A 24,282-nucleotide genomic window follows, 5' to 3' on the forward strand; every position below is an offset into this window, starting at 1 on the left:
TTCTGCTTTGAGCTGTTAATCTCAATATGATATATGGGTTACCACTTGGTCTCCAATTCTCATACTATCTGCATACAAGTCAAATTCTACATTTTCTTAGCAGTACCCAACTTTCTAATTACATTCATTAATCTTTGCCATCATTCCTCTCTCTCTGTATTTACCAGTATTTATCAATCAGAAGTTTCATAATCAACAATATTTGTCTCATTTCTTTTCTTCATTTTTTTCTCCTTTTACTCTGAAAGTGCATCTAGACAGAAGGCATAACACTCAAGTATCCTGTCATTTAGTTATTCATTCCTTCATAATATCTCTGGACTACAGAAGTGAGCAATTGCAATCTGCTGGTGCACATGCCCTACAGATTACCCTACCTGTTAATTAACAGATACCACATATGATTTTTGAAGGTCTGGCAAGGGTTGATTCATTTCAGAGCTCCTGTGGCCAATATTCATATTTTTTTATTATTTTTTTTTTTACAGTATCAGATCCAATCCCCAGCAAACCACCCATGATACAGCTATGCCACAGTGTCAGGCTATTTTTGCCTTTAAAGCCAACTTCTGAAGTCATACGGTAACCAGACAATTCCTATATTTCATGATCAAAGAATTATGTTCCCACCACAACAGAGCAGTGAAATGATATAAAAGTGAGATTTAGGTATGTATTTTCAATAGCTCAAAATCCAAAAGGCAATTGAAAATAACTTTGTACTGGTACATATTTTTAGTCTAACTTTATGGAACACCAAACAAGTTGATTTTCAACTGCTTGGGGCTAGTTTTTGGTAGAAAAAAATTCAGTATTATGGAAACTGGCTTTTGGCTTTTTCCCCTGGTTTACACAGCCTCTCTTACTTATGTAAATAGATGGAGCTACAAGTTTGACAATAAGACAGGTCTGCTCTGTTTTTAGACAAATTTTTGCACTACCATCAATCCCAGATGCCTGTATATGGGCTGTAACTAACAACATGTTGTTCCTCTGCTTTCTAAGGGGCTAGACTATACCCTTTCCTTGGCTAAAAGGACATTATCTATTCCAGGATATTTGGTAAATCATTGAGAAGTTTAAAAGGGATAAAAGAATTGAAGGACATTTAACAAGAGATTATCTTGCATAAATTTCAACCGCCCAGATTGTAGACAACAGGAGTCAAAGTCAGAATGGAAATAACACCTTTTAAGCCCTCCTGAGCCTGGGTCAATCTTAGCTCCAAAGTTGAATTCCATGGCTCATACTTCCCTATCCTTATTTTCAACCCTCGGTGTGCCTTGGAGACTTCAGTTAGCTAAGAGCATACTGTAGGAGTATTTTGAGTGGGAAAATATCAAAATTGGCAATATTTTTTATGGGCTTATAAGAGCAGCAGCAGAATACTTAGGCTTTGATTTCACTTCATATCCAAGAAGAAATATGGATGTCAAATAATGGCAAAGGCTTTGCATGCAGTGGCTATTGTGCCAACTGCCATAATCTATTGCCACGAACCAGAAAGTTTGGTAGTGAATGCTGACATTTCAAAAGTCAAAATACTCACTTGGAGAGGTGAGACAGCCTTCACTTTGCTTGCACAGACTAAATGGTTGTTAATTATTTGTTTCCCATGAACTCCATGACAAGCAATACAGCACCAGCTCTTCTGTCACTGTCACTTTACCACTCTTAATTTGAACTCTACAGAACTTCAGCTGTTTTAGTTCATATCCAAAAGATACAAGGAACAATTTACCTTTCTAAACTCATAATGATAATAAAAAGTTGGCTTTATCTTAATTTTCATATGGGGTGGGGGGAAAGAAAAGGCAAGTTTCTAAAACAGAAACTGGATCTATATTTTTATTATCTAGTGCACAGGTAGAAGAATTATCCTTGAATCTACAGATATTACAAGCAGAAGTGAAAACTGTAATACATATATTTTAGGATATAGGACATAAGACTTTCTACTCACCACTGCTTGTCATAGAAGTAGACAGGGGATGGAGTAGACTTATTCCATCATTATTGCTGAACTGCAGAAAATAAAAACTTCTTGAGGGGTGACACCTTTCTTTCTGTGGGTAGTGAGCTGTTTACATGTGTATAGTGTTATCAGAAATCCATTGAACAGTCCTTGCAGACCAAGATGATAATTCTAATCCTTGTAGGTCCATGATTTCACCTCTTTTCTTATCAGTTGGTGAAATCTTAAGCCAGAAGTGCTGATTGAAACAGAGGTAGGACACTGCATTTAGGGAAAAGATACAAGAATCCCACCCTGCTCTCTCATGACTCCTCTCTCCAAAATATTCTCTCTGAAGTAAAAGATAAGAGCATGAAGAATCACCTGTGATCATAGTGTGGGAGACATTTAAGACAAATCTGGGGGCTTCTTCATAAACCTTCCTAAATTACACAGATTTTAATCCAAACAGAATTCTCCATTTAATGAAATTCACGTTTTAGTCTGTAAAACACTTCAGTATAAAGTAGTTCTTCCCTTTCAAGAGGTAAGAAAATAATTTCCCTTTTGAAATCTTCTGGACGCTGTACAATTTAAAACAAACAACCAAAACAGAACAAAACAGAACCAAAAACCCTGACCACATACCATTCAAATCTGAGAGACAAAACCTTCTTGGTCTCTTATGTCTCTTTGAAGGCTGCACTCACAGCCTGCAGCTAACAAGGACCTTTCCTTCCAAATGTAAAGAGCAAAAGAATAATTGATATTATCTCTGCAAGAGTGGACTGCAGTAGAACTTAGGGCTATTGGCATGACTGATCAGCCGTAGACCCTGGGTCTCCCACTGTGCCTAATTTGCTCAGGATGACATCCCTTGACAGCCACAGGATCTGGCTCATTCTGCACTGAGGTGTGCTTAGAGCTGTGCTGAGTTGTAACCTCTGCAATATCATCTGATAGCCTTCACACTAAGATTTATTGAGGCCTACAAGGACACCACTGGAAATAACTTTGTCCATGAGTAAAAAAACCTGAGGCCTCCCATTCCATCAGATATCTTGAAAGCTTCCATTGTGAGACAGGTCAGAGAAAGGATTTTTATAAGTGTTCCTAATCTGATTTTAGTAACTGGGTGTAGAAGATTCTAGAGAAACAGCAGTGTCAGGTGGGACTGGTCATGTCTACAGACATTTTCCCCAACTCTCAGGAGAGAAGACACAAAGGCAGCATAAAGCACACAGTTGTGGGTTTCACGCTTTATACAATTTGGGCAGTTTGCATTCCAAAATCATAACCTCCTGAAGCAAATGAGCTCCTCTAAATACCAAACCAGCACTCAATCATTCCCATCCCAGATATTAAGGGTAAATCTTCTGTTCCCACTGACAGAAACATACGCCAACTACTCTCTCCACCACCATCATCATCACCCAGCACTAGAAAGTGAAAAAGGCTGGGCCACCATTTCTGTCATTCTTTTCATTTGAAACTTATTAATTGAAATTAATTTGAAGTAGTTTGGGATCTACACATCATTGGAACTCATGCAATTATATTTACAATAAACATCTGCTATCTTGGAGCTGCATGCACAACAGGACAGTGCTAACATGCTGTGAGAAAGCTGTTAATCACAGCCACTAAATATAAAAAAAGAGGAGGAAGGCATCTGTAATCCATTCATGGTGAAAGAGAAAGTATAGATGACACTGTACGGCACAGCAATTAAAATCTGAGCAGTTAGAGGAATAAAGGTAAAACTCAAGGCAAGCCTGCAGAACAAAAAATAAAAAGGGGGGGGGGGAGGGAAGTAACCCAGATCCTTCCACAAAAAATTCAAACCCACAGGAAATATCTGATGCACTAATCCTATTAGTAGCATAACAGATGCTGGCAGATACTATCACCCCCCATGTTATAAATTAACTGGAGATGTGTGGATACAAGGGGTTTGAAAGTACAACGAACAAATGGTCTGCACAAACTGACTCTTTGCAAAGAGTACAATGTGCTGTGTACAATGATACAGGATCTAAATTAAGCAGCAGTGCTTTTTTAGTCAAAGTAAACTCTAGTTAAACCAATTGTAGAGTCACCACTACTACTCGTGCACTTTTTATTTTCATAGGTTTATAATTTTCCATTAAATGCTTAAAAGCAGCTTTTATAAAGAAAGACCATCAAACTTAGTGCATAAAAGTTTCTAGGAAAGTTAATGACAAACTTGTAAAAAAAGTATTTTCAAGTTATCAACTTGGATTTGTATCTTAGTTTAATTTCCAATTCACCAGTGTTTTATTCCCAAACACTATTTTTTCATGCAGAAGCATTTAAATAATTTTATTTCCCATCACAGAAGCCTCAACACACCTACCAAAGAAACCACTGTTGACACATCTAAGCCTTGGGATTTATTGCAAATAGGGGATTCTCTGTTCTAGATGCTTGTTGACAAATGCCTGAACAGGTTCCATGTGCCTGGCAAGATCCATGTGTTACAGCTTTTTTCCTTCTGATCTGTGTCATCAGTCATATGACCAGGTAATACAGTAATTAAGTGAATAGACAGAATATTGAAAAGCAGGTTATCAGCTCTCTTGTTGCCAGGGGTTTTGCATCACTTATGTTACTCCCTATTTTCTGTAATTCCTTTAAAGAAAGTGTTCTAATTCAGAAAAATACCAAGCAACAGCAAGAAGCATTCAGTTAAATTTGTAAATAGTGGTTGAATTTGTTGTCATTTTTATTTTCAAAAGCGGCTTTTATAATATGACATTGCCAGCAATTTCTGCTTAAAGGATTTAATTTTGTTCAAAAGAGAGACAAGAATTGGAGGTCAGAAGCTTATAGAAAGAAACTGGCATTCATAGACTGTGGGAAACTCTGAAAGCCCTGTGTATTTATAGATTTTTTTTTTCCTAGATGGAAAAGAGCTAATAAATTATAACAAACAATATATTCAACACATATTGATGTTTGTTCTTTTCCAGAAAGTGAAAATCAGAAATTCACAAATATACTAATTATTTAACTAAATCCAATTACATGCATTCTACAGTACATTATTCTAATTTTTCTGCTTTGTAAGGAACAGACAAGTTGACATATAGGATACACTTGTTTTTTTCATTCGAAGCAATCAGGATCAAGTCAGCAAAGTTCAACATTTACCTTGTGTTTCAATGGGACTATTCTTGAAAGTTAAGTATGTGCTAAAAATGTGGGGTTTTTTTTCATAAGAAGGCAGCTTAAGTAGATGCTGGCTCCACTAATAAATGACTGTTTAGCAAGGTCTCTTGTCCAATAGATTCAAGGTAAAAAATGCACCATTTCTTTTCCACTGGTGAGAAAACTTTTCTCTCTGCTAAGGAATGCCTTGTGGAACAAAGAACATTGAAAGCTGCAGATGCAGTCAGAAAGATTATGTACCACACATAAAAAATATTAAGGGAAAACACACTGTTCACATTTGCCCGGCATCAACAGCCACATTGTATAAACCCTGCACACAAAGAGTATGAGTGCTATAAAATCTCATGTTTTTTAGAGAAGTTGGGTCCTACATTTAAAATGTCTGCAGCTACCCAACCACCCCACATTAGTGAGACAAGATGCAACTTTCAGAGTAACAAGAGTTTCTCTCAGTGTTATAAGAGTTTTGTGCCTACAAAAATTCTCCCAGCTGATTTAATTCTGCTCCTGATGAAATAAGTTTTGGAAAATTCAATCTTAGAATATTGGTCCTTTCATCCCAGGTGCTGCAGCTCTCCTCTGGCACTTTCCCTTATTGATTATAGGCCAACTTTAGTGCAGTCTACTGCCAGAACAGGCAGTTCCCCCATTTCACCTGAAAGATTTTTCCTTTTTTTTTTTTTTGAGCTGGAAAGGGATTAGTTTTCAGGCAGCTTAGTCCTTGATCCAGCTCACCAGATGGCTACACAATCAAGTTGCAGTGCGACGGATGGAGTGGGAAGGTGCAGCCAGAGGTGGTAAAGGATTTTCAGAGTCAGTCTGTACTTAAGTTGGCTTAACATGCTTGAAAACACTTAGTTTCTGCTTAGATTTCTCTGCACAATAGTTAAGGGATCATGCAGATTTTACTCAGCTAAGTCTTCTTATTTCTAGAGAACAGTATTATTACACTACAATAAACAGCAGGCATGATTATGTAGATACCCTTCACACTACAGTTTCTGTGGCAGAAAACAAACCTTTCAAACCTCAGACCTGAAGGACATTTGAGTCATCTGATAATCTCATTCTTTACCTTCTAGTGAAAATCTTCACATCTCCTTCAGGGTTCAGCTGCAGTGAGATGACATCTGCCTCCTAATTTGGGACCACTAAATATCAGGCATGACATTAGGAGGTGTGTACCCATACTTTTTACTAGGTTTTTAAATTAAGATAATTTATATCTCCATTCCTGCACTTTTCTTCTAGTCTTGTATAATCATAGCAATGTAGGCACGTATGAGAAGTCAATCAGGAGACATTATAAAGGTACAGGGTAGCCTTTTTTTCTGGAGGTCTTCCAGCAAACCTAAATTCATCAGCATAAGTAAAGACTGGAATTCCACAGCTACAATCCATTCATCAGAATACCATTAAGAGAACATTTGATAGCTGTCTTGTTGGGACCACATGAGACAGCTGCCTGTAGCAAGGAGGTGGAACATATGATCCCATAAGTCTACTCTAGTTGTATCTTCCAGTGCTTACAAACACTGTTTTACCAAAGGAAGGAAGAAAGCCCTTGAACATCAGTCAAAGATTCCTTGGTTATGAACAGAACATTTTTCAGACTCAGCTGGGGGAGTAAAGGGTGAGATCAAGTATGCCCTGACACATGCTTACACTTCAACTGGTGGTACAAATTTCCCCTTCTAGTCAATTGTAAAAAAGTAGGTGACATAGGACATGATTTATATCATCAATTCTTTAACAAATCAAATGGGTCATGCCTATAAGTACCTGTTTGTTTTGAACAGAGTTAAACACAAACTACAAGGGAACAAAGATAAGCACTGTCCTCTCCATTTAGAACAGCTCCCTCTTTCTTTCAGTTTGTCTTAAAGAATACATAAATTATTCAATATCATGAAAAGAGCAAAGTGATCTCAACTGCCTAAACATACACAGCTTACTTTTGAGGGGAGTCATCACTAGCATCTGCTGCTGATGCTATTCAGTTTTGCCCAGAAAGGCTTAAAATATCCACTAAGACAGGAAAGCAAAGAGAGAAAGCTACCTAGCCAGGTTCATATTCCCTCTAGTAGAGGAAAGAGCTAGAGATGGGGCTTTCCAGTCACTGCACGTGCACTGTAGCCTCACAGCTAATAAGTCAAGATGACAATGGTGTCACCACTGTCATTTATTTAATCACATTTTCATGTTATTTTCATTAATTTATTCTCTGGACCAACATAAGAGGAAGTCAGAAATTAAACTGCTAGTAATTTCAGTATAATTTAAACTACCTTTTAGTTTCCGCACTAAAACATCATAGTAATAGCTGCCTATCAACAAACATGAGGTTAAAGCCTTTTTTAAACAGCATGCAAGGGCAGTCTTTAAACATGATATTGTTTACTAGCATATTCATATTCTACCATAGGTAAGAACATGAGACTTCATCATTAACAACTATGGTTTTTTACTTCCTGTTTCATACTTTCAAATCACAAAAATTTTTTTCAAAAATTATCTCACAAGAGGCATCAGATACCTTTAAGAACCATGCCATCATTATGAATTTGTAGTATATTGTTAGTCAGTAGGGTGCTTGAGTGCTTAAAGCTTTCTGGGCTTTGAAAGGCATTTTCTCTGCTCGAATTTGCCAAATCCTGTACAGTTCACTGTTGGGAGTACTTAATAGACACAAAAAAATTTACATAAAATCTGGTCACCACATTTCTGTCATTTTAATGAGCTTGTCTCACTTTCAGACAACGAAATCATCACCATCTAGGAGATAAGAAAACAATTAAATGCAAGGTACCTATTAGGCTTATCCATTTAATGGTCATCTTTTGCTTTGTATATTCTCTAAACTATACTGCTATGGGATATAGGTGATATATATAGGCTCACATGTTTTGGTAAAACTACATATTTTTTCAAGGGGAGTGAAACAGCTGCCAGCCATTTCAGTAGTAGCAGATATTGAGGAAACTGGGAGAGATCACCAGGACAGAAATTGCATCATAAAGTCAAAATGAGACAATCACATTATCACCTACCTTACGTTTGTTTGTTGGACAAACATACAGGTAGCTCAAAATAGTCTTTAGGCCAACTTTATCGTTCAGTTTCTCATATGTTGTCCCATAGTCTGTTGACCTAAAATGCAAACCAAGATTTCATAAGTACAAACAGTTAATCACACAACCACAAGACACTTGGCAGCTTTTCGGTATAAATTATGCTTTACATTGCGGAATGGCCTCTAGAGTTTTTTGAATGATTCATGTAGTATATAATGATACTTAATTATATACACACAGTACCACATGAGTGCTCATAATTTGCATTTAAATTAGATTAGGAAAAATTAAACCAGCACCTTCCCTTATGCATTTTAAAATAAACATGTACAATATGAAATGCTAAATTCTGAATATAGAAAATGATAAATGATTGTCAGAAATGCCAAATAGCAGACAGCAAGAAACTGAAGTTACCAATTAACTGTATACCCCGAGCTTAATTAAGAGTCTTTCCTTAGCATATTCCAAAGTATCTGCTCCAGCTGATTGTTCAGTGAAACTACAATTCAGTTTTCTCCAATCACGAATGAGGTCTTTTCAAAAACCTAACAGCATAAGCATTACACATACAAGTTATATGGCTCTTTTTTTTTTTAAATGGACTAGCGGAGTAAGGACACATGCTTCATTCTTGCTCTAAAAGCTACTATTTAGTAGAGAAAATAATGTATTTCTGATACAAGGGTTGCCCATAGAGACACTGACTACCTGTCTTGGGGAAGAATAAAACAAATGAGCAAACAAGACTGTGCGGAGTTCTCCTAACATCTGCACTTAGCACGTGACTGGAACTAAAAGCAATTTTCAGCAGAGGTTTCACTCATTACACAGCTCATGCTTTCCTGAATTATGTCCTAATATCCAGGGGATAATCAATCGAAAGCACTACAGCTGGTATCCACAAATTGCAGTAAAGTCACATGTAGCTGAATAGCAAAGACATTTTAAAGTACAAGATATTCTTGTAGATAATACATTTTAAACACAAGATGCAGATATAAAAATGGGTTGAAATGGAACTTCATTTGCAATGAGTAATGTGGATTTTCTTTTCTGCTGATCGCCCCAAATGGCCAAATTCGCAAAGGCTAAAATGTACAAAAATGTGGATTTGCATTCAAGTCGATTCTTTCTATTCAGAAAATTAATTGAAACATTTTATGTTTCCGTCCTGGTCATATAACAAGAGACATATGCCCCACAACCATAGCTTTTTCTATGCCTCCCACTCCCTATTAAAAATAGACACTCCTGTGAGCATTTCTGACCTTTGTTGGTTAGAACATCAAATTTTCATCTACTGATTGAACTTTCCCTTTATGAGGTCATCTCCCTTAGAAGCACACACAAACTGAGTTATTTCCTCTGTGGACTGAGGAGGGTACTGTTACAGTTATTTCTATTACTATTTCAGAGATGCTCCAGCATTCATGTGAAGGGAATCATGGCAGGAGGCTGAACAGAGCCTGCCAATGACTGTTGGTTCCCTTTGGCTATGCCATCCACTTCACCACTCAGCCTCCTCAGAAATTAATAGTTATGTTCTGTCTGCTTATAAAACCAAACCCTATCCTTTGTAAAGTTTGGGCTCCTAAAAACATGTAAAGAACCTAAGGACTAAATCTGACTTCCTGAATTAAGCAAAAACATAGTAATGAAGTAATGCAGCTCTTCTTTGTGACAAAGATGATTGTTTCAAAATGGAGCCATTCAAAAGGCTCTAAGAGTGAAGAAAATCCAACACATAAAACTTGCTCTGAAATTGCCAAAGAAAAGCAGTCAGTACACAGTCACAGCACAGGCAAACAGATGTTGCAGCTTACGGCAAATGACAATCTCAGTTAGACTTGCCAGCCATTTCTTACTTCAAATCTCTAGCCAATTATTTTGAATTCTTAGCTTTATTTACAGGTTAAGTTACATGCAGATGGAAGTGTATGCTTCAGTCAAGATCTACAAAAACAACTGAAATACTGGAAAGCTTTGAAAAACATCATTTTAGCAGGTGAGCAAATACAGAAGCAAACAATGAGCTATGAGTAGATCTCACTCTCATTATCATGTTTTAAATTAGCAAGTCAGTTCTACCTGCCCAGTTACAAGTTGTTTCTTACACCATTTTACAACTACTCTTAATTTTAACAGGGAGGTAAATGTTACACACCAGAAGATAGGCATCTAGAAGTGCTGTAACACAAAGAAATGGTGATAGATAAACAGAGCAGTGGAACAAAAGAATTGCATTGATTGAAACACTACATACAGATGAATCCTCTGGTGAGATCTAAACCAGAGATTCCACCAACCTGCATTTATTTTGTTCTTTATATATATGTATATACAAGCAGGCTTTCATTAGCAGCCTGGATAATGAGCTTTGAATTTGTCTTATTCAATGGATGTACAAAGCAGTATGAGAATCCTAACCTATGAAAACATATCAACCATTTAGTGACCCAGGAAGCCAGCCTAACCTAGAAGTGCTGCAAAAGCCAAATGTACCTCAGCAGAGTGTAGGCAATAACAACAGTGTAGGATCAACAAATTCAATAATTTGGGGGGGGGAAGAGATATGTGTCAACCAACATCTCTCATTCTTTGTATAGTAAGATGCTTCTCTGAAGCTCTACAGAGAAAACTCAGTGCATTTGTGTAATATGAGCTGAACAAGAAAAAGCGTGACTAAATTATCTGAAAGGTCTAATCCAGGACCTCTAGAGCTGAAAACACAGAAATGAAACTCTATGCCTTCTGAAACATTTGCTGAAAAGCCACAGCTACTGAAATAAGTACATGAGCAGTAAACTCTGTTTTATTAGCTCTTGTGTAGACATGCATGTTGCAATGGTTTCACAAATTATTTCAGAGGAAGGAGGGTGTATATACATGTTCCATCAAATAAAATTAAATCTCTCAGCAAATTGCTTCATTTTGGCTTGATTTAGCTTGGTACATTTATAGGCTTGATACAGTTAGAAGTATAAAAATGTCCAGATGAGTTTAAAATAGGAAACTCTGGAGACAGATTTGATATGTATGCAAGTCTATCCATGGAAAAATAGATCTGTATTAAAACATGGTGGATGTTAACAAAACACAGATGATACTTAGTAAAAGAATAATACCCAGAAAAAGAGTAGACTCCATTCTAAATCTAATTCAATTTAGACTCAATTCTGAACTTCATACCTGTACCACCATTTTAGCTGTGTTCCCATTAAAGTAATCCCCAAAATTACCCGTATATATTTAAAATCAGATTCTCTAGTTTTTCAGCAAATCAGAATTACTTCTGCAAACATTCAAGATGAGAAACATTTTAACTATTATGAGTTCATTTCACAGTATAAACATATACCAGAACTGTGGGACTGACACTCCAACTTTCCCGAGTAATAAATTAAAATGAAACTAGAAATATATAGATTTATATTTTGCAAACTATTTGCAAGAAAGTCGACATTTAAATAGCTTCATTATTATTCGTTGATAGGGTTTTCCTCTCTCCTCTCATCAGGGTAAATGACATTTCTATTACCGCATTGTAATGAACTCCTGCACATTTTAAATAAAGTCACTGAATTCCACTAGTCCACCTACTGTCATCAATCTGTTCCCACCAATATTTCGCAATTGTAATAGGCATTCTGAATCAAGCAGTAACATGAACCCTATGGAAATTTTCTTCTTTCTAAAGAAGCACAGACTGAAATTCAGAGGACTGTCAGTTTGAAGATAGAGATTAAATAAGTTCCCTAGGCAAGTTGCTTTTTGCTGTCATTTGTTACAAATTTAGGGTTGTCTATATTTTTTTTACATAAGCTGCTGAAGACTTGAAGAATCAACCAGCTGACTGGTTAAGGTTTCTTTTGCAGTAAGATCTGCCAATTCACCCCTGGCAGATTTCAGGTATTTAAGTAAGAAACAGCAGCAACTGTTCCAACCTCCTGCATAACTGCATCTCCCACCTGGTTTGCCTCCAAAGGAACAGGCCAGTTGAGCACAAAATTTGCCACTTGTTATTGAAATAATCTCTTCATGAACATTTTGGATAGAAGGCCTTCAGATCACAGAAGGCAACTGGGAAGTCAAAGGCTGCTCCTACAAAAGGCTTTCATTGGACAAGTTTTTGAATAAAGGAATAATTCAGATATTAAACATGATCTTTCATATCTAAAAAGTACTGGAGCCGGCAATTCTGGAGCATATATGAATTCCAGTGTGTAATCTTTTAAACCTATTTGTAAACTATAGTAGAGCTGTTGACTTTTTGACTCCTTTCTGCAGATCCTCCTAAGATGAGGTGCTATTCCCTCATCACTTGAATTGAAACTATTCCCTTTATGGTTTTATAGCCAAATACTAACGTTTCTCATTGATTTTTGTCATGCCATCACGATTCCCAAAAGCTAGAAATGACAAAGTCTTCTTCAACAGCCAGCCATTAAAGTTTACTTGTTCTTCGTATTAAACTTTTTAGATATCACTTTTGGTCTATTTTAACATCTTCAGATGTAACTCTGGTATTTTTTTCCAGAATCTAATAATGTCTAATTTCAGCTTCTCTCTCAGTGAGTGACTGGAGGTTTTAACCCATTCTTTATTTTCATAGAAAGTTATTCCTGATATACAAATCACCTTCCTTTGCCTGGATGCTTCTCACCTACTGGCTAACTCAATTTATACATAATTCCCCAAGGTCTTGCTCATTTCTAATGCTCAGAGACTGACACATTTTGAAGGGACTTTTATATCTCCATGATGAAGAGCAATTGCAAGATGTGAACACAGTGAGTCCTGTGTCCTTGGGGACACATACCTTGCCCTCATTTGTACAGGTTTCTCTCCTGAGGTCACACTCTGAATGTCTGTATGTCCTCCTCCCCCTCTGACTCTGAAGTCAGGGTGTGACAATTCCTTTGTATTAAAACACTTCAAGGTGCCTGTCTACTATTGTGTAACACTCACCCTCACATGTTATCACTTTAGAAAGTCTAGAGAATTTTTCCTGGGGACTTTTTATGGCAGAACACAGCCTTTTATTTAAAACTCCTGTATCCCACTGAGCCGCCCAGGCCTTTCAACACTGAACTGATGCCTGTCCCTGATAACGTTACCTCTGCTAAAAGCCTTTCTGCAGCTTGGGACTAGCCATACCTTGCCTTTATGACTTCCCAGCCTCCTCTTCCTCACTTTATTAGTGAATCGTGGCTGATTTTTAGCTGTAGCTCCTTTGTTCTAAGCTAAAGTGAAGCATATTCAGAGGGGGTTTTTTTGCCACCCTACGAATTTGTTTGAAGAGGGTAGTGTTAAGTGACCTGGCAGCAGTGACAAGCCAGTGAGTTGCTTAGCACTGCTTCAACTGCCCAAACTGGCACTGCACATCTCACAGTATTAAAGCACTTCAAATCTATGCTGGAAGGCTGAAATTAACTTGCGAAGACATCTCCAGGGTAAAGAAAAAGAAGAGATTGCAAAACTCAGGGGATCCACATCTCAGTGAATAAGTGAACACATTTCTGATGACTTATTTTCTCAGCAGACTGGCAATTATTACTGCTCCCTGTGTGTAGGTGGGGGAAGCAAAGACATAAATAATCTTTCCTTGGAAGGAAGTTTGTGACAGAGGCAAATGCAAACCCCTCAGACTCACCAACTTTCCAATCCATCCTGACAGTGTAAGTTTTCTGGGGTTTTGTGTAAATAAGGATTGGAAAGAGTTTTAATATCCACGTCAAACAGAAGAAATAAAAAAATTAACAGTTGAAATGTGACTTTTAAAACAGATTTAAGTCTCCAGTTTGAAAATATCTTGCTTCCAGTTTGACTGCAGTTTTTACTAGAAATGGAGTTATGAATTTTTATGCCTTTACTGAAATGTTTGTTTCCTTTAGGGAAAGAATTTTATAATCACAAAATAAAGTTTTCCACATACAGAAGCCAAGAAAATTACTTGGGGGATAAAAGAATTACAAAGAAGCAATACAGAGGTATTAAATAGACATTTCTCTGTCTAAGCAGCTAAATTAATTCAATTTTATCCTTTTTAATCAATTTTTTTGGATTAATATAAGTGAACATATACATGCACATTAAAATTTTTTGCAACTTTTAGCTTGATTTAGTTCAGCTGATTATTGCTATAAATAATTTAATGATGTGGCAAGCAGTAGAAGCAGCTCACACTTTATCATCCAGTTTGGAGTTTACACATTGCACTTGATTTTTATTCTAAATACTATTCGAATAAGAAAAAAAAAGAAATCTGGGGGTCAAATGGCCAGGAGATGTCATCTGTGGGTGACCCAGATAAATTGTTTGTTTCCCCTTTAAAAAAATGGTTGGAAAAAAAATTTGGCTAACTTGCTTTCACTGCTCTTTCATTTGAGAGTTAGTAAAGCAAATTTGTAACCCAAGCTGAGAATATCTGTCCCTCTATCTCTGTCTCAAGTAGGGACCATCCAACCCTTTTGCATATATTTTGTAAAAGGATCACCAGAATCTGTAGCAATGAGGCTAAAACTCCATCTGATGATGGAAGCTGTAGGTATAGGTCATCCTCCTATAACTATCCACACTATTGTTATGTGGACCTGCAGCAAGCACACGCATTGGTTTCAGACAAACCAAACATTATGGCTTCTGCAAACTGCACTTTCACCATACAACACATCATCTCCACCTTTCACAAGGCTGAAGAGAAGGAAAATACTTCACAGTTGTGAAAGTTTTAGAAAATAACAACTAATAGTTCAATATCATTCTTTTAATCCCTCTGTCAAGGTTAACTAGAATTTGGTCAATAGTTTCATAAGTCATGATATGATAACGGTGGTGGGAAGCTTTCAGGAGGATAGAAGACAGGTCATAAGACATAGAATAAAGGGAACTGTGTAATCAGGGTCAGGTTATTTCTTATTCTTATTTATGTCACAGGAGAGATAAAGGGAAACAGTCTATTATGATAAAAACATGCAAGCATTCCCAGTTGCACAAGACAGAAGAGCAACCCTACTAATACCATAATGCTGAGGTGTTAGGCAGCAGCAAGGCTTATTACTATTGAACACCAAAAAAAGGAAAAGACTTCTGCTAATAATGTAAGTAGTATGTTAGTGCTGACCAGGCTGACAAGACTCAAAGGTGACACAGACTTGTAAGCCTCTTCATTGTTCAAGAGGAGTGAGTCCCTGCAAGCCATGTAAATACTTTTTTTATCACCCACAAGTTTGGAGGAACTGTGCTGAATGGTCTTAGTCACTTGTTCTGAAATCAGAATTATTCCATCTGGATTAATCCACACTGTCCTTGCTATGATGCAAATCTTGTCCCTCTGTGAACTGCTAGAAACTAGTTCACACCTTTTCTGCTAAAGTATAGAATCTTTTGCAGAGATCAATTGCACCTGCATTGTCTGTGGTGAGCAGCCCTCAGAACCAGTCCACTTTGCTCACCCAGTTTCACCTTGGAGACACAGTAAATTCGATGGAAATGAAAACCTAGGGGAAAGATATTCTATGGCCATCAGAAGTATAAAAAGGAAATCAAAAGCAATATATTGTAATGCCAAAACACCAATGTGGATATATCTAACTGGTTCAGCCCTGATGACACATGTATCCTGCTGCATATCTCTTCAGATCCCTCCATCTTTCTGAACTAGACATAGGACTACATATTTCTCATTCAGCTTTCATGTTTAACAATCCAGAGGCATCCTGTGCTTTCAAGCTGGCATTAAAGGGCTTTTTAGTACCAGTTTCTGATACCACTGCCTTCTTTAGCAAAAGAAACATTCCACTGCATTGGGGATATTGGCTTTTTTATTTTCAGGCTTCAGAGAAATTGCAGTATAAAGACTGGATACCCAAAGAGCGAAACTGAGTACCCTAGCAGGAGAAAATATCAAATATGGATTCGATAAAATCTGATGCACTTTTTTTCCTCCCCTCTGCTGCTCTAATTCTAAGTGCTCTCTAAGTGCCGCTCTAATTCTAGGTGTCTGTCTTATCTTGTTTTACCAGTTATTTCCCTTTTAATGCAGACTACAATAGTTTATTCTGCTAAGAACAGAAGATTCTGGCAGTTATTAAAATCCATATTCAGATTCCCCGCTCCTCTACCTGCTGATCAGATGTCAGATCCTGATCACACTTTCATCCACAGTACTCACTATGGAAATGCAGCACTATAAACATGGGACTGGAAAGCACCAATGCCCCATGGCTTGGCAGCAGCTGCTTCCAGAAAATATGAAAGAACTTTGCTGTCGTAGTGCAAGGTATGAAGATTTGCCTATCAAGTGAATAATTCCTATCTTGTTGTTACAAAAATAAAGCACTGAGATTTGACTTGCCTCTGCCCTGAAAATGTTTTCTAGGCCCTGTTTTGCAGGAACGGTCTGTAAATCCAGGACTTCATGGTGGACAGCCTCATTTGGGGGCCACAGTCAGATTCTGGAATTCCACTGAAACACTGCTGTGCTAAATGATCAAGATTAGCTTTGGGAAAGGAGATTGGATGTCTATGGTAAAAAACCACATTTGCGACAAAAATAAGTACAGACTTAGCACCTATTCTGACTGGCTAACAGAACCCTGGCTGGAGCCCGCAAAGATAAAGTAAACTGTGTAGTAGAACTGTGGCTTTCACCTCCCTTGTTTGAGCAGCAGAGAGCATGACATTCCAGAGCCTCCCACTACTAATCTCCTGTCCCTCCCTGACAGAAGCAGCTCAAATCAGGAGGAGTGTAGGGAGCTTAGCAATCATTACCACTTTAACTATTCTAGTTCCAGGGGTAGGTGAATTCCTGCAGTGAGAAAAAAAAGGGAGAGCCATCAAAGCAAGACTTCCACTTGATCCTCTCACTGAAAAGCTCAAGAGGATGGTACTAGTGCTCTGGCTGTACAATCTGTACAATCCCTCCTGTTAGTTCTGAGCCATCTTGTGTCACAGTGCCTGGATGTTTGTGGGAAGGACCAATAACTCCAGTAGGACCACTCATTTTTCATAGCTTATTAATATAATGCCAAAAGCTGATATGTTATTTACATTTGTGCATCTGACTGTACGTCCACGCCAAGCATTGCCTCTTTTCATGGCATTGTTGGTACTCCATGGTACTGTTTTTCAGGAATTTTTTTCCATTGGCCCTCAAAGCATTATTTTCAGTGAAGGAGCAGACCCTGAAGAAAGGAATGAAAATTTTCTGTCAACAGGCTTGTTCCTTGCTACCTTTGGGAATTTATTTTTTTTTTATCAGTGGATAACAAGTGGAAAAGCACCAGTCTGGGAGATCTCCCTGTCTACTTGGCTTGTTAGTTTTGACAAGCAGTTGAAGATGCAAATTTGCACCCTTTGTTCATCAGAGTACTCTCCACTAGGTAAAACTGCAACTCAGAATGAAGCCATTCTCATAGGCCCAGCCTGACTCAGGGCTAATGGTCATCAACAAACTAAAAATTCTCAGATTAGATGTGATAGAAATTGAAGTTGTTCTTCCTTACATTTAAATTAAAATGCCTTATAATTAGAAGAACTGAGAATTACTAATGATTCTTCTTGACATATATTTAACATGGGGCATACTGACATCACTGCACTCAATGCCAAATTCTCACTTATTAAATGTTTCTTCAAGTGTTGCATCCTCCCATTTCCACCCCAGTCTGGTGTAAATCACACAAATAGCTAGGACTGTAGCCCAATAATCATCACACTATTAACTTTCTAAATGATGGTAATGGCCAGAATATATTTCAGGTCCCCCAAGGGGTGAGTTAATGGATTTTGTAGCTTGAGGGCAGCTCAGTAGGAAGGTTTTCCATTAAACCATATGATGGTGAGACAACCATACATGTCCCTACACTACCTATCCCAGAATAACACTGAGGCCACTGCAGCTTTGTTGAAAAGCTACAGAAAGCTGAGCTCAGTTACAAGGTTTTATATACTAGTTCAGCAAGGCTGCCTAAGCATCCATAGTCACATTATACATCCAGAAATCTGCTTTAGCCCCTCTCCAATTAAGAGCAATGATGAGTTTTATTTAAAAATGTTGCAGGTCTTCTCTGGCTTTTAGCACATACCTTGCAGAAGAGGCTTTCTAGCTAGCACCATCCAAGCATTTGCAACACAATATACAATCTTCATTCTATCCTGCCAGTGCAAATCAACAGTAAAAAAAGCTTAAAAGATCCAGACAGCCCAAGACGTTATTTTCAAAAGTTGTTGTCCAAGCCCTTTAGTTGTCATAATGGAGTAAGTCTCAAGGACCAGTAGCATTTTAAAACCCACTAAAAGCATGCTTCATGCACTAATTCACATTAAAATAAGTTGAAAGTTGGAATTCCCATAGCTTAGGCAATTTAATAATTTTTTGCCCCATTTTAAACTATGAAGATTCCCAAAATCTATATAGAAATAGGGAACAGGGGGAAAAGAGCTTGAGTATGAAAATAAAATAATTTAAAAAATCAGATTATTTTATCCCACTAGCACCAGCATTATTATTATCCATTCAATTGAATGTTTTATAATACATTCTGTCTTTCATCCCATGGGAAAAAAGGTCAAATGAAACAAGGAGAAAATCAAAACCGAACACACTGTCAGTTTCAATTTGTTCCGACATTTTCTGTCAAGATTTCATTTTTAAAAGATTGCAAGAGATTTATCTGACTAATGTTGCATTTCCCAGCAGAAAATTGTTCCACTGAAAAGGTTTCAGTTAGTTCTCCAAGTCCTAGCAGTGAATAATCTAAGCTGTTAGCTAGACTGTTACTCTATCACATCACCTAAAACAGAACTTGGTTTTATGGGATTTAAAAGTTGTGCTAGTGCGTTACTTGGATTACTGTACCCAAGAATCATTAATTAATGATTTGAAGTAGGCAAATACAATGAGTGTTACTTTTCATCTTTTCAAAATCATTTGAATGATGCTGCAGCTGCACTGTTCGTGTCAGTTACAAATAAAATGCACCAACCAGAGCCACACAGCTTGATGTTTTCCTTTTGGTTGGTAGAAGTATACTTATCACTATGTATCTCAAGGATCAGTGGGGTTATAAAGCTTGCTATTTATAGCTACTCAAGCAAGTGACAGTAATTTGTTCCTTCAACATCTAACCCTAGGTCAACTCCAGTAGCAGAAGATGGATTTTTACAGGATATGAAATGAAAGTACACAGCAGAAGATTAATACCATTTCCTAGGCCTGAGGCGACTGCATGTTCCCAATCACTCTGAAGAAAAAATGGTCAGTAGTATGTGCAGTGTATTAAGAACAGAGCAAGCTGTGGTCAAGGTGAGGTGTTCAAAGAGTCTATTAGCAAAACAATACGCCAGTATTTGTGCCTAGATGAGCTGCAGGCTGATAGATCTCCAAAAATGAGCTCAGTTCTTCCAGCTCTTTGATTTTCAAAGTCATCTTTAAGTTAGCTCTAGCTACAGATACAATGGTACCTTGCTTTTATGTTATGTGTAAATGAAAAAAAAAAAAAAAAAGCTAAAGCTAGGCTGTAAATCCCATATCAGAAATATCTTGCACAACATAACCTTATCATTTTGCCCTGCATTACAAAAACATATTAATTATATGTTTGTGAGAAAATAAAGACTGCAGATTGAAACAACTTGAACAGATTTCTTGATACTCTTACTGATGAGCCATGTTCATCCATTATTCCCAATTTATATTCAAATGCCTTTTAAAAGAAAATATTGAATTTGACCAGAAGATTTTTTTTTCCCCAATGCCACCTGTTTTTCATTTATTTGGAATTAAGATTATAAAGAAAGGTCTTTCCAAAGCTGTGGGTGCATAAAGACATTAAACAATCCAGTCATTAAAATCATGTTTCCAACAGGAACTCAGCCAAGCACCTAAGTTCTTGTACTTTCTTATTATCACCCTTACATACCACCAAATCCCTTAAAAAAGGGATTGTCTTCCAACATTCTCAGAAAATCAGCTGTCATCATTTGAAGAGGAGGAACTGAAGAAGGAACTGAGAGTCGCTTTTGGACTCTGAGAGGGGCAGAATGCAAAGGAAGGTATCTATTCCTTCCCATTTCCTGCTGTACTCTATAAAAGATTAGGAACTCAGCAGCTCCTCCCTCTTTCTTTTCCTCCCGCTTCCTGCTGACTGTGCTGCTGTTTGTTGCTGCCAGCTTCCTATGTGCTATCTATCCAGTTGTGTGCGTGTGTGTATATATATATAATATATTATATATATATACACCATATATATATACAAAATATATATAATATATATACACTTTATATATTTTATATTTATTATATATTATTATATTCATAATATATAATATTATATATTATATATTAATATAATTATTATAATTATTATATTAATAACATATTATACATATATACCATATAGATATACATATATATGTATATATGTATACATATACATATGTATATGTATATCCATATTGTGTATATATATTATATTATTATATTATTATTATATTTATATTATTATATATTATATAATATATAATATATTACATATATTATATATTATTATTAATATATAATATAATTATATAATATATAATATAATATATAATATATTATATATTATATATTATTATATAATATACTATATTATTATTATATATAGTGTATATATATATAAATATATATTCTATTAGATAGTGTATAAATAGCGTGTATATATATATAGTATATATATATATTATATCTATATTTGTATTCCTTGTTACTTTGTCCTTTATGTTATTGCCTTTCCCTTGAGTTGGTAAAATTTCTATCCATTTGTTTTCTGTTTCCAACTTGGAGTCTTATATTCCCCTTTTATCTTTCCCTTTGTCAGGAGGGAAACAGAGAGGAATTCTGCCATTAGGTTTGTGGTCTGCCCAAATTGCTAAGTTGTGATATCAGCAAATTTCAGCTTTGTTTATTCCCAAATATTGCACATGACCTCAAGAGCTGCATCAACTTCCACATTTATGTGTAATGTCACAGCCTACTTCCAAGAGTCTATCACTTCCAAGCATACTACTTCTTTATGCTATCTCAGTCATGCAAGTACCAGTGCAATGGGCTCAATCAGATGCAATGTGTCCTCTGCTGGATAGTGAGCAGGTGGTGGGATATATTATATGTGCCCACTAATATTCCTGTCAGAGGCAGCGGAGGTGGCATTAGCGGAAAGGGAAAAAATCCATCATATGTTAGACAAGATGTTAGTGCTTACTTTCAGGCTGTGGACAATGCAGCCTTGTAGCTCCTAACCCAAAGAAGTGCTTATCTGGCTATATGTATGGGGTATTGTTTAGTGCCATATGGAAGTGAAGTACTCGATGTTCCAAAACAGCTGGGAAGTTTCTTCTGTGGGGAAGCCAAGTCTGGTAGAACAAGACATTAATTACAAAAGGTTCATATTTGCACTTTGAATCGCAAAGGTCACACAGCTACATAAAGATAACACCTTCAAAAAGAGCCTTCATAAGTCTCTTGACATTTGTCTAGGAGATGCTTGCCAAGTCCTGTCCTCCTGCTTGATGGAAAGTCACTGATAAATGCCTGTAAGTGGAAGGTCTTCAATTTAGTTTTGATTTACTAGGGCCCAATTATAACAGACATTTTAAGTAACAGTCACAATAGCCAAGCATTAGAAATGTTGTGCTGGATAGTGGGGATGAGAAGTTGGCAAGAACAGGTGAAAGGTTTTAAATGTATAATTCAGCTGGGCAGCAGACATGCCTGTGTCCCAGGTATGCCCAGGAATCCACGCGTGCCTCCACCATCTATCAAACAGACTTCCAGAAATCTGATTATTTGTTGCTTAAAGGTACAATAGGAAGTGAAATAAGACCAGACAACTGTGACCAACCTTTCCAGGTCTACACAAAGCAACCCCCTGCCAAAAATGCACTGTATCTCCCTTTTCCAGTGGATTAGAAATGGAGTACCATAAATACACAAAAAAAGTGTTCAGTGATTTTTCACTGTTTCAGAAGAGAGTCCACTGTTCTGCCCATCTTTGGGTGAGTAAGGCACCTTAACCTTCACATCATGTGTGGGTTTTTTCAAGCTTCATCCTCTTTCCCGTGTTTTAAAATTTATGGTTACCATTTAGGCTGATTTCAATTTCCATTAATAATATGTGCAACTGATGTACATTTAAGTGAATTTAATCATGTTGTAGTGACAGGCTTAGCTTAAAGCTGGGCTCCACTTAGAACTATCAAGTAAATTTCTCTTGAAAAGGTCAATTTAACATTTAACAGGAGGGCTCATTCCAGTCAAATTAGAATTTGCTCCACTTGTTTCAACTGCAAACACTTTTCAAGCTGACTTCAATGGAGGCATGTCAATCACCACAGAAAAGTATCAGGTGTCCAAGGGAGAAGGTCCACTGATGCCTCCATACACAGCCAGCCCAAAGGCTGCTCAGACACATGGGTAAAACTGAAATATTCCTTCCCCACTATTCCAGGACTGGGTCTGGAGTGGAACCAGACCACACCATAGCAAATTGAGAAGACAGAGCTGGGAGAGCTTAGCCTGAAAAGACAGACTTCTAATTTCTAAATGTTGCAGCAAGATGAATGCAGTAGAAACAATTTCCTGTGCTATGGAAAGGAGCTATTGTGCATGGGTCTCTCATGAGCATTTACTACTTCTTCTCTACCTGACAAAGAGAATTCAGCTTTCCAGGACAGTGTGAAAGTAAGCAGAGTTGACACCTGATAATGCTGTCTCAGTAGCAACCTCAGCAATAGCCCAGTTCCCCCATGGTTAGTCCTACCTCTAGCCAAGGAAGACAAATGCCCAGCAACAGTCACTCAGACAACTCTTCCACAAAATATTTTCTTTATTAAAATGCTTCACAGGAACATTGTGACAGGAGTGGACCACACGTGGCAGTTACTGCTTCCCTGCTCTGGGTGGGACTGAAAGCTGTACTTCTGTTTGCTTGCTTTCACCAGGACACTTCTCCAGAGTTCTGATCAACCATCCCATGAAGACAGAAAAACTTCCTACTTTTGCTGGAGTTGGCCTCAGAAACACAATTGCTCAAGCTCTATAGTCTTTTTAAGGCATCACCTCATAAAGTCACAGGTTCATGATTTTACAGGTCTCTGACAAATCTCCATTAGTTGTCACTTTCCAGAACAAAGATTCCTGAGCAGCTCAATCATTCCTTCCACACAAATCACTCCACACCTTGCAAAAATCCTTATTACATTCTCTGAATCTTTACTACCACTAACATACTCTTTTTGAAATAAAATTGACACAAAACCATACTCCTGTTACTGTATGGTTGTTGAATCAAGACCTCAATTCTTGAGTTTCACTACTTGAAGCAGATCAACCTACTGTCACACAAGAAGTGGTGCATGCTTACCACTTAGCAGATGTGAGTCACACATCTGAGCTCTGAAGCTGCTCAGCACACTCAAAAAGATGCCTGCAGAATCTTGTGCTAAAAGTCCTTGTGCCCACACCTCCTCAGAGGCAGCAAGACTTCTCCTGCTGGGAAGCAGAAAAATACTCTGAAGACCAAAAAAAATTCGACCCATACAGGGAGAAGAGCAACCCCTTTGTTGTACCCAATCTGTACCCTACAGCTGATGCCAGCAACCACCATCACAACCTAAAACTTATTTATTTCATTGCATATTTGAATCTTTGAACCAGTACTTCTAGAGAATACACAGTGACACACGATCTTGTAGCATCTCCACACTGCTGATGAACTTTTCATTGTTAACAATCACTGAGTTTAAAACCTTCTGTTACTCTCCTACCCATGCAAGAATGCAATGTTGTCCCAGGAGACTTTTTAATTGAAAAATAAAGTTTTCCATAAGGATGTTTTACATCAAGTGATTAAAAATAAAGTTTTCCATAAGGATGTTTTACATCAAGTGATAGTTTCTGGATAGACTCAAAACGTCCTCCAGGACATATCCAACCTTCCTAGTTAGCTGGCTGGCTGAATGATATCATCAGTTTAGTGACAAGTTTCACAGTCTTTTTCACTATCACATTTC

The 24,282-nt window shown here is 37.3% G+C and overlaps 1 protein-coding gene across 1 annotated transcript in view; it reads right to left on the reverse strand.

Moving 5' to 3' along the window:
- LOC103525241 (VPS10 domain-containing receptor SorCS1) overlaps positions 1–24,282 on the reverse strand; it is a 283,259-nt gene that overhangs the window by 151,711 nt on the left and 107,266 nt on the right. The window contains exon 3 of the mRNA XM_030453113.1: positions 8,200–8,299. Coding sequence (XP_030308973.1) covers positions 8,200–8,299 — 100 coding nt within the window. The remainder of the gene's footprint in view (positions 1–8,199; positions 8,300–24,282) is intronic.

The sequence above is a fragment of the Calypte anna genome, chromosome 6, assembly GCF_003957555.1.
Source record: "Calypte anna isolate BGI_N300 chromosome 6, bCalAnn1_v1.p, whole genome shotgun sequence".
Classification (NCBI taxonomy): Eukaryota; Metazoa; Chordata; class Aves; order Apodiformes; family Trochilidae; genus Calypte; species Calypte anna.